Genomic DNA, 11396 nt, shown 5'->3' with positions numbered 1-11396 from the left:
ATAGTTCATTTAAAACACAGGTGTCAAACTCCAGTCCTGGAGGGCCACTGCCCTGCAACTTTTAGATGTGCCTCTGCTGCACCACATCTGAATAGAATAACTAGGTCATTAGCAAGGGTCTGGAGAACTGATCTACACAAGAAGGAGGTAATTAAGCCATTTCATTCCAGTGTTTTGTACCTGTGGCACATCTAAAAACTGCAGGACAGCGGCCCTTGATGACTGGAGTTTGATTTTAAAAGATGATATCCAAGTGTTAAAATTCTAGCTGAACATTATTGTCGGTAATTTGACGATGGTAAATGTCGATTAAAACCTTAAAAACATTAAAAATGTAGTTGGGTTGACTAACTGGACTTAAAATTATTTTTGACTAAGTAGTTTCATATTAGATTCAGTTTCCTCCAAATAAATAGTTTTTAACACTTTTGTCACATAACAAAAACGAACCTATGTCAACCCTGCACAAAGTACAGAATGAGTTAGTAGTGCAAGCAAAATGATGCCTGGTTTTTAAAATGTGTTCAAAGTTTWAAAAAAAAAAAGGTACATTTATAATTACGTCACTTGATTCAATACGTGACTATGGCATTTCATTGCAAATACAATAAGTGTTTTACCCATCATTCTGTTGCAGCACAGCTTAAACTCATTAGATAGAGCGCAGCTGTAAACGTTATTTTTCAAGTTTTACCACTAATTCTCAGTGAATTGATGGCAGGTCTTTGACTCCAGACTGGGTCATTCTAATATTTTCATGAGCTTTCCAGTCTTTTTAAAAGCTAACCTTATCCACTAAACTATCTGATGTATACCTCTGTTTTCCTGATGCTTATTTGTTCACTAAATGTTTTCTAACAAACATCAGAGGCATAAATTGTGCAGAAAGTTTTGAATATTTCCAAGTAAACACACATACACTTAATTGTTTTTCAGTCATTTATAAAACAGTGATACAACCATCCTCTAAGCACACATTGTTCTGTATTGTTGAAAGTGTTGATAATGACAATGAACCATGCAGATAGGCGAAAAGAAAACACTGGAAGACACTTCACAAACACACTTCAAAGTACTCTGAATATGTGAAGTCAATATGGTTTTTCCGTTCAGAAGAATATTGAAAAAAAATAATAATACAGAGATGAGAACATTGGACTGCACCAAAAACTTTTTTTTTCTGTTTCCTTAAAATGATTAGAAAAAGAAAAAACTAAAATTGTTGTGTGTGTGCAGTTTGGCYAAAGAATCATCACAATCGGCCCAAGGCACCTTAAGCTTAATGGTTGTGTTGTCTGGGCCTGTTGTTGCTTAGGAAACGCTCCTCCTGAGGAAAATGGTTACATTTCAGCACCTTTTGGGATGAATCCTAAAAGTACCAGTCACAGCATCCTCATTCACTCACAAATCCCGAACACACTAAGAATTGGACCCATCCAGTGGCCAGAGGGAACACATGCTAGCATTTCACCTGGTAGTGTCTTTAACTAAATCCCCCCTGTGTGCCAACAGATTTGTTGGCACCACAGTAAAGACGACTCTCCCATCACTGGCATAATGTCAGACTGAAAACCGAAAGAATCCAACCTTTACTTTGAGTAAACCTCAACAAAAACATCAACGTCCCTGTTTGAGAACTCCAAAAAATACTGGCACTTTTTTGGGCCTAGCATGAACGTCAACATGCGGCATTTGCTAAAGTCTTCTGGTACTTTAATTGGAAGAGTGTGAGCGACAACACTCCAAAGGGATCAATGTAAAACAAAGGATGCTCACTGTATGGTACAATGAAGGATTTGTGATGTTGTAAACCGGGTAACCTTGTTAAAAAAAAAAAAAGTGTATGGCATCAAGGGTTTTATTGAAAATACCAAGAGATTTGAAAAAAAAATACCAGAAAAAGGAAAATGGTGCATCATTGGATCTTTAAGAAGGATAGAGAGTCAAATTAACCTGGTCAAGTTAGAGCCCAGGCTGAAATTGTATGGCTTGCAGAACTTTTAAGATTTCTTTTTCTTAATGTGGAATTTTCTTTACCACTAAACAGATGAACACTAATAAAAGGTTGGTTTTCAGTGCGAGATTATGCCACTTTTAAGGCGTTTTTTTTATTTATTTATTTATTTTTTTTTTTTACACAAATCTTAGTAAGGGTACTAACGATTTTGTTCCCATATGTGCAAATCTCTTGACTCAACGTCAGAAAACGAGGAGTTCGGGTTTGGATAATTTAAGTAACCCTTTTCACATTGATGTTCCAGATAAATTGGATTAAAATCACAGATGTGCGATGCTGGAATATCTTTTTATTTCCAGCAAATTAAAGGAAAGGAGTTAACTTTCCGACACGAAGATAATAGGCGGCGAGTGCAATACCTAGAAGTCGTACCTTGTTTGACAACAAGTAAATGGTCACATATTGAGCCAAGGAAAGTGACACAAAGTGTCTGAAATGCTACAATTAGAAGACACAGAAATTATTCAGAAGATCTTGGATTAAAAATGGTGTCACCACACTTTACACCGGACAACACAGATGTTTAGTCAAGATCTGGGCTTTTTTTTTTTTTCTTTTAGGTTGGGAGAACCAACGGTTTAGCTGCATGACTGACAGAAGCAAGCGTTCCTTCCCAGTCTCTTCAGTGCAAAAAAATCAAGCTTCTGTCAGACTACTGGAGTTGCTGGTTTCTTTTGGCTTTAATACAAGCAGCCTGCAACACTAGCTTATTGAAATAGAGACAGAGTGCAGAATGTAAACGGGCTGAATTGTAATTGCTGAGAGTTGATTGGTAGAGATGGACGTTAAAAACAAGGGGAAAGGAGTTGGGCTATCTTCAGGGCATTCAATCTCTTATAAAAGCTTTTGTTGTTTTTTTTTTTAATGAAAATATATTCATCTTAGTGTCTGTGTGTGTGTGTTTGTGTGGATATGTGAAAATAATCTGTAAACTCTCTTTCCCACTGTGCAAACTGCATTATGTTTCAGTAGAAGGGTTGGGGAAATGGGAGGAGAATGCAGCAGGTTTAGATTTGGCAGCGCCGTAGCCGAAGGGAAGAAGACAGGCAGAGAAAGACCGGTGGTGGAATCGGGAGGGTCAGCGGGGGGTAGGGGGGTAGTGCTGTTTCTGCCTAACTCTGAAGTAAGATGGGATCCTCAAACTCGTGAAATCCCGGAACCGAGCTGCTCTGGCTCTCGCCGGAGTCGGAGTCGTACGGCCCGTCCGGCAGCTCAGCGAAGCCCCAAGCCAGCTGGTCATCCTCGAAGTCGGAGCGCGGCGGCAGCGCGGCGCCACACTCCTCCTCCTCCTCATTGGAGTTGAAGTCCTGCGGGATGTAGAGCATCTCCGGGTAGTTGCGGGACACCAGGTCGCTGGTGGTGGCCAGGGACACCTTCCGGAAGGCGATGAGGTGCATGTGGGAGTACTTGACGTACTTGTAGCGCTTGAAGCCCAGCGACTCCACCGCCACCCGCCAGCTGCGCATCATGAGGGTGTGGCGGTTCTGGTGGGACGAGTCGGGCGTGATGATGAGCAGCAGGCCGTGCAGCTCCAGCAGTTCGTGGGCCTTCTTGCAGCAGATCCAGCGCTGGTACGGCGAGGGGAAGTAGGAGAGGAGCAGCGAGAAGACGACCACGTGGAACAGCTGCGCCGGCAGCGCGTCGATGGGGCTGCGGAGGTGGCGCAGGAAGGCGTCGACGGCGTCGCCTGCCAGCTGGAGGGGCTGCTGGAGCTGCAGGTTGAGGAAGTCGCATTTGTACACGCTCTGAAAACGAGACGTAAATCAGAGAAGTTGTTCTGATGAAATCGGCAGTCGCTTAATCATACTGGAAGCTGCAGGTGCAGAATGGAAAGTCTTTGATGCTTTGCTTTCTGGTGAATCTGAACCTTAAAACCAGCCAACCACAGGGATGGTAACTCCTCTACATGAGTCATTTCTGCCATTTCTGCTTCGTAATATGAGCGGGAAAGCCTCATGCAACACATCAATCTACTTTTGGTGATCAGAAATCAAAAACAAATACCTCAACTGCTGGCACTATGTCGATACCGACAGTCAGAAAGTCATCAAACTTCAGGAAAGGGTTGAAGCAGCTTCCGACGTCCAGAAGACGAATCTTTCCCAGCTGAGATATTGAACTATGGAAGAAAAAACAAAGATGCAAGAAGCAGGAAAATGTTTCATTAAACCTGAGAAATCAATGGCTTAAAATATCCAACCTTTAGTTTGAATCCAAAGTGGAGGGTGCATTCACACCAGTCCTGTTCAGTCCGCTTTACATAAACTCTGTGTGTGTCCAGAAAGTCTGGTTCGTTTGCTGAGGGGTGAATGTGCAATCGAATTTTGACGCGGACTAAAAAGCAAACTCTGGTCCATCTAAGAACTCAAGTCTCCGTTCGGTTTCATTGAATCGTGGCTTATGTGAATGGCAAGTGGACCAGAGCCACGCTTCAAAAGCAGGAAGTGGACTATAACGCATGGCATTCTGGGTAAATACAACAAACCCGAGAATCTACCAGGGGTGGCAGACATGGCTCCGTGTTTTACCAAAGACAAAAGAGAAATCCTACAGCCGCTAAAATCTAATATCGCTCCATTTCTTACCTTTTGTTTAGAAGGAATTTGCCCCCAGTTTCTTCTTCAAAAGTTTTCATCTCGTTTCCCTCAGTAGTTCTGCTGCAGTGCCACCACAGGTGAGGGGCGGGGAGGCAGCTTTTTAAAAGTTTTTTATTTATTTGACACAAAACAGTGTGAAACGAGGCACACCAACAGAACATAACAAATGCTGCGACTTTGGTCTCCAAACCAGTCGAGTCTAACAGATTGTCAGATGTGGGAAAAAACTCTTAAAGACATTATTTTTTATTTTGACTCCCTTGCTGTCAGTGAATTGCCATCTTTTTCCAGTAGTATGTCACCTAATCATCTCCTTCACAAGGTTAGATAATTACTAGCTGCTCAAGTAGACAAACTTGTTTTTTTTTTTTTTTTACTTGAACCCACCTGGGGATGGTGCTGTGTGCTTGGCCACTCAGACCGAAGGCATGTGCAGCACTCTTCTCATCCTTTTCTAACATCCGCTTCATTCCGCCGTCCAAGAAGTATTCTTGACAGACACTGAGGAAGTGAAATCAAAACCAGCTAATCAGAACCTTGTGTGTGTGTGACAAACAAGCAGTTTGTGGTTTCAGCTGGTTTCAAACTAAAACGCTCGCTCAGTCGCACCTGCGACACCACTCGATTCGGCCCTCTCCTTCGCACTTTTTGGTCCAGTGGTTGTCTGCGAGATTCTTCATGGCGACGGCGTACTCGCTGAGCGTCTGCTCGTCCTCGCAGTGCTCGCGCCAGATCTTGTCAAAGTCGCCCACTGAAACGAGGGAAAAGACGGCCAAAGATCAACTCAGGCTTTCAAAAGGAGCTGAAGTCGCCAAACATCTTTTACTGCTCGGACAAAAACAGGGTTTCAGCAGGTTTCACTGACTCAGATTTAAGAGCCATCTGAGTAACATTAAGATTGATATCACGGCAGAAATGTACAAATCAAGACTGCATACTTCTGAGATTAACTAAAACTCCTATGACATTATTCATTTAAGTTGAAGACATTGATTAATGCTGATTTTAATCTTTTTTTCCTTATTTGTCTTCATCTGTGGCTCTCTAGCCTCTACTCCTTTCCCCTGCTCTCCTCATTTTCAGCTGTATTTATCTTCATAGTAACAACTTTGTTGTGATAAATTTCCTCACCAGTGCTTCACCATCGTATTTAAAATAAAAAACTTTATAGAGTTTGCGTCGCACCACATGCTGGGGAGCAAAACTGTAAAATTTCTGGGGTCAGTTTGTGGCTCTTGGCAGCTTTGTGCTTCTCACACTGCATATGGATTTCTACAGCCTTAACCCCCCAAAGCAACAAGATTTTTTCCTTTTTTTTTTTTTTTTGCACAGAATGGATTAAAACATTGTATGGGTTGGCAACAAAAGTGAGCCAGTGAGGAAGACAAACTTTGTCCAGTCAACCGGTGATAAATTTGTATAATGATGGAGGTAAAAAAGCTAGCTACCTAGATATCAAGCAAGCAAGGGTATATTAGCAGCTAGCTAGCTGTAGCCTCAATTGTCTCGAGTCAAGAAATGCAACGTCTTAGTGCGACTTAAACTTTTGCCTGATAGAAAAGTTTCACTAGAAAAAAACCCCAACATAGAATATACAAGATTTGGTAGTCAAAATTTGAGACTTGTTATTCATGCATATAAGGCCAGTTGACATTTTTTAAATGAATTTAAGACATTTTAAGGATGCGCTGACACCCTGACCAAGAGCAACCATTCACAGCTTACTACTCTTTTTTTTTTTTGCTTATCCACTTTCAGAACTTGATTATTTTTTCGAAAAAATTTTTTTTAGCTGATTAAACCACAGAAGTTGTTTGTCTAAGATTAAAATATAAACAAAAAACAAGTCTGCAGAACGTTCCATCAGGAGACCTTAGCGGACGCCAGGAGCTCGTGGCATCCGAGCCGACGAGGGGAGAAATCCCATGACCGGGGGGCTGAGAGGGAGGGATACATCTGATTTGGAGGAGAAGCAGGACAACAAGACGAGCGGTTGTAAACAGAAGCGCTCTGAAAGCATGACTGCTGCGAGTCGATGCCAAGCCTTCTGGATCATGCTTTACTTATTAACCAATCATGAGATCTGTTAGCAGGGTCAATTTTTTAAGCTATTCAAGTCTCCAAAACAAAACATGAAGCCAAACTAAAATCCTCAGGAAACATTTAGGATTATGTTTTAAGCTAGTGCAAAAAATGTAAATATATATACAACTCTAAACTTTTTGCATTGTTTACCAGACATCTGGTGCAAACAGATTTCTGCTCCAAGTTTGCCTGCTAACTAATTTCCCCAACACATTGTTTTCTTTCTGCTTTGAGATTTGGGAGTAGTGAGGAGGACACACATGTTTTCGATTTAAACGCCAAAAAAACAAAAAAAACAACCAGTGTAGCTGGAGATCATCTAATTTGTGATGCTTGCTGCTCTTAAAATCAGGAAACTGACAGTAAATCCTGGATGTTGCTGCAAGCTGCTGCTGTTTGTCTACAGTTGTGAAATGACTGCAAGTCTTTTAATCATCTTCGCGAGGTAAAGATTTTCCATCTGCCATTTTGATTTCTTTTCTGCTTCTCGCCCACACAACATGTTCCTGGAAGGACGACGCATTCCCCCGGAGAGATAAAGCAAGAGCTGGAGAAGCAGCGGCGGCGCAGAGTGCGATGTAGGTGGCTGAAAGAGAAAGTTTGAAAATGGGAGGACTTAAAAACTGAAATTATTCGAGAAGATGTTGTTGAGCTGTCGGGCAGGCAGAAGGCATTAGTCAGTGCTGATGGGTTGGAGGAGGGTTTTTCCAAACTTCCCATTTTTTTGCAACAGAGGGTTTGCTAAGAAGGCGGGCAGCTGCTGATGAAAATAAAATGCAAACCTGTTTGGGGTTTTTTTTGCACGCTCTTATGCACTTTCTGTACAAAACAGCATACAGCAAAACTGTATATCGGCTTGATCAAATATGGTACTGAATGTAAATGTATGACACTTGAAACAAAGCCTGTGACTAATTGTTGCCTTCAGGCAGTCATGACGCTGCATGTTCTGCATTGTCTGGTTGCCAACTCTGATTGATTATATTTTGTTTGCCAGCCAAGCAAATTTTTTCCCCGTTAAAAGAGATGGGGAACATTGGTCATAAACTTGAGACTGGGGGTTTAACGCTAGAGGTACAACTCAAGGGTTTACATCGCGTTTTAGAATGGCTCACTCAAAGTAAAGATCTGAATCCAATTTAGTATCAGAGAATACAAAGGTACGCCACACTTTGCTGAATTTTATTTAGAAAAAAAAAAGACATTAAAACCATAATTTTTCTTCCACTTGCTGGTCTGTCACAAGGTATAATTTAACCTGTAGAAATTGCAGCAAGTAGGAAAACAATTTATAAATGTTTTTATTTGTTCGTTTTAAATTCTTAAGTGAGATTAAGTGAAAGTTTTATTAGCCCACAACTGCTAATCAACATTGTGACTGACGAGGCAAATTAGGGGCGAGTTGCAGGATTTTTGCATGCAAGCTAATTTACCTTCGGTAGTCGAATTTCACTGAAGCAGGAATTGTATATTTGACTGCAATAATAATATTATTTGCAAGCAACAACAACTTCTTGGCAAACCTTGTGCTTAAAATGAAATGACAAGATTTAGGACTCTTGGAAACAACAAGCGTCTAGATGGGTTCATGCACAATCTGGCAATCCGGCTCCCCGTGCATAGCTTGATCTGTGGGGAGACTTAATGAGACAACTGCGCTAATCAGGCTCCGATAGATGGGAAACTTTATAAACAAATAAAAGTGCGCTGTAATAATTACACCAATGTTTACTCCGTCTACACGGTTATCTTTTATTGGCGCTAGCAGCCATTCATCTTGGCTCCTTTAATGATTTTCATGAGTAATCCATTAAGATTTATATGGACTGGGTTTGCACCAGTAAATGACGTACTTATACTGAGACAGATAGTGACGAAAACAACAACATGTTTTTCTATTCAACATGTAAGGGATTTAAAACGGCCCTGCTTGTGTAGAGCAACCAGCTGGATGCGTCTCGGCTGCAAGTTTAACCCCCAACCAGCTAGCAAATTCAACAACAGCACTAAAACATGTTTACTCGCTCAAATGTAAGATAATTTGGGATTTTATATTAACTTAATAGCTCCCCTTCTGTGTTAGCGGCTACAGGCAGAGCCAGACAGCCCTCTTACCCTCTCTGTATTTCCTGCGCAGTTTCCTGTGGACGTTTTTAACCACCCCAGACAACTTCTCCTGCACCTGCTTACAAGGCGCTTCTCTCGGAATGGGCACACAGAGCCTCCCCTGGAGGTTCTCCGTCTCCCCCGTCTCGACCTTGTCCCCAGGGTTCATAGCTCGGCTCCTCCGACACTGCCTCGGAAAGACGCTTTTCCCCTTAACAAGACTTGCAACCTGACCCGGCGAAGCAGCCAAGCAACCAATAACGCGAGAGCGGATTGGTTGACTTTGACTGATGCAGCTCAGAAATGACAGCTTGTCGTCCAATCACAGAGCTCTAGATTCGTGCTGCGGTCTGACGGTATGTCGTGAGGCATTTAAGTACGGCAGTAAATTTCATTGTTTCCACTAAGAAAGGCACAAGGTCATCAAAACAACGTAAAATATTTATGGAATAGCACATTTTAATTCCTATTTTTGCAAACGTTTCTGGTTTATAGGGATTTAAATGTGAATAAAAAAAATTCTACCACAAATTAAAACTTTTTGTAAAATGTGTGTTTTTCTTGATTCACTTAGGTAAGTCAATGAATCACAGGGTAATAAACCTACTTGGAAAAAAATTGCTGCAAAACAAGTCCAGACAAGTGCTCAACACAACCACAGGCGGTCAGATGACCTTTCGCAGTCCAGTTACTGACAAACTGGACTTAATGGACTTTTCCCAGGGATACAGTTTCTTTCATGGTGCAACCACAAACTTTAATGCATTTTATTGGGGGGTTTTTGTGATGGAGCAACACAAACTAGCACATAATTATGGTCAAATAATATTTAATACAGGGTTTTCATATTATCTTCCAAGACAAATCGGTAAAACCATTGAGTCACCTCATTATAAATCCATCTGACTTATGAAGGCCTCAAATGTTTGTTAGATAATATTAGAAAACAAACAAGAAGAATATTGGAACACAGCAGAGAGATCAAGTATAGAACTTTAAAGCAAGGTTAGATTAACAAAAAGCTCGTTAGAGACAGCAAAATATTTTTGGTGGAGGTTCCCCTTTAGCAGGACAACAATCCTAAAAATGTAGCCAGGGTTACAATATAATTATTTTATTTTCACAGATGTTCACCATCCAGTATGACTGAGCTTGAGATATTTCACAGATGAATCTGCAGATTTGCACAGTTTTGCAAAAGCGACAAAAACAAAAGCAAAACTACTGCTGTGAAAGATGGTCTGATCCAAGTTCTAGCTTTCCAGATTTTAATTTGTGGATCATGTTTTAAATCATGTGATAGACCATTTGTGTTGGTCTATCACATAAGCCCCCCCACCCCCCAGAAAATAAAGCAATACATGGAGGTTTGTGGTTTTAAGTGTGAAAAAGTTTGGGTTGGAATGAAAACTTGTCTAAGGCTCTGTGAATGACAATAAGAGCCAGAGAATGAGTTAGAAAAACAACAGGAAGTTATTTTACTTCAATGTAGAATTAAAAAAAATAAGGTTTTTTGGCTATAGTGGCCTTTATTTGATGGTTGGTTGACAGGTAATGGGGGAGGGGGAGGGCATGCGGCGAGGGTCACCAGGCTGGGAATTGAGCCTGCGACGGCCGCGTCGAGAACTGGGGCCTCCAAATGTGGGTTGGGCTTAACCCCACGCCACCACAGCACACCTCACTTTAATGTATAATTGTAAAAAAAAAAAAAGTACTGATCATACCCAGAACTAATACAAAACAAAAGGTCAAACAAGTTTAAGTAATAAATATTAGAATGTGTAAGATTGGTAGTTTCTTCAAACGGGAAGGTGAGTAACTGGAAGGACAAACAGGAAGTAAAATGGAAACAGGAAGTGATGTATTATCCCAGCAGAAGTGGTTTCCAAAGAGATCCTCTTCGGAGACTCGGACCTTGATGAAGTTGAATCCTTGAAGATGTAACAACAAACCGAGGATTGTTTCACCCACAGGACTGTAGAGAGAGAGTATCACTCCATATGGAAACACACATGACTTGAAGTTCGAAATTTGTACAATAGTCTTTATGAGACTATTGTACTAATGTACTTCACTTATCTTGTGAAGTACATTGCATTATGAATTCATTTTCATTACCATTCCTGAAAATGACCATTAACAATGAGAACAAAATTGGATTTAAATTGATTTTTTTTTTTTCTGGAACAGAATACACCGCTTTTCCCCTTTCTTCCTCGTTTAAATGTGATTTGGTTTAAAGGAAGGCCGACTCTAGCTGTGTTACAAAATGTCAACAGTCATAAATTCTTTTAAAATCCCCCTGACAGTTTGAAACTATTCCTCACCCTCAAAATAACTCTCAGCGCATGATGGCCGCAATGCTGTTTATTTAGCTGTGCGTATGAGCTCTGAATCCAAATGGTAGAGATCCCCTACTGTGGCTCTGACTGTGTATGTTGAGTAAAGATGACCAATTGGTTCTTATGTTATTTTATTTTGTTGGTTTGCATCATTAATTAAGAACCTTTTTATTGCTTTGACTGAAATTTGTGTAAAAATATTGCTTACAATCAAGTATTATGTATGTATGTTACATTTGGGGGAGGGGT

The 11396-nt window shown here is 40.9% G+C and overlaps 1 protein-coding gene across 1 annotated transcript; it reads right to left on the bottom strand.

Annotated features, from left to right (window-relative positions):
* Positions 1-925: 925 nt before the first annotated feature.
* Positions 926-9152, bottom strand: samtor (S-adenosylmethionine sensor upstream of mTORC1). The gene is made up of 5 exons (XM_008411160.2): positions 8815-9152; positions 5224-5365; positions 5002-5115; positions 4022-4136; positions 926-3762 (listed from the first exon to the last, which is right to left on the bottom strand). Exons 1-5 carry the CDS (start codon positions 8972-8974, stop codon positions 3130-3132), a joined length of 1164 nt encoding a protein of 387 aa, XP_008409382.1. The 5' UTR covers positions 8975-9152; the 3' UTR covers positions 926-3129.
* Between the last annotated feature and the right edge of the window lie 2244 nt (positions 9153-11396).

The sequence above is a fragment of the Poecilia reticulata genome, linkage group LG6 (assembly GCF_000633615.1).
Source record: "Poecilia reticulata strain Guanapo linkage group LG6, Guppy_female_1.0+MT, whole genome shotgun sequence".
In the NCBI taxonomy this organism is placed as follows: Eukaryota; Metazoa; Chordata; class Actinopteri; order Cyprinodontiformes; family Poeciliidae; genus Poecilia; species Poecilia reticulata.
This window is presented reverse-complemented; position numbering and strand designations above follow the sequence as displayed.

Coding starts and splice junctions, on each gene's coding strand:
- samtor (XM_008411160.2), bottom strand. CDS start 8,974: ATGAACCCTGGGGACAAGGTCGAGACGGGGGAGACGGAGAACCTCCAG. Junction 5,366..8,814: donor GCGCAGGAAATACAGAGAGG/GTAAGAGGGCTG, acceptor CCCTCGTTTCAG/TGGGCGACTTTGACAAGATC. Junction 4,137..5,001: donor GCACACAGCACCATCCCCAG/GTGGGTTCAAGT, acceptor TTTCTTCCATAG/TTCAATATCTCAGCTGGGAA.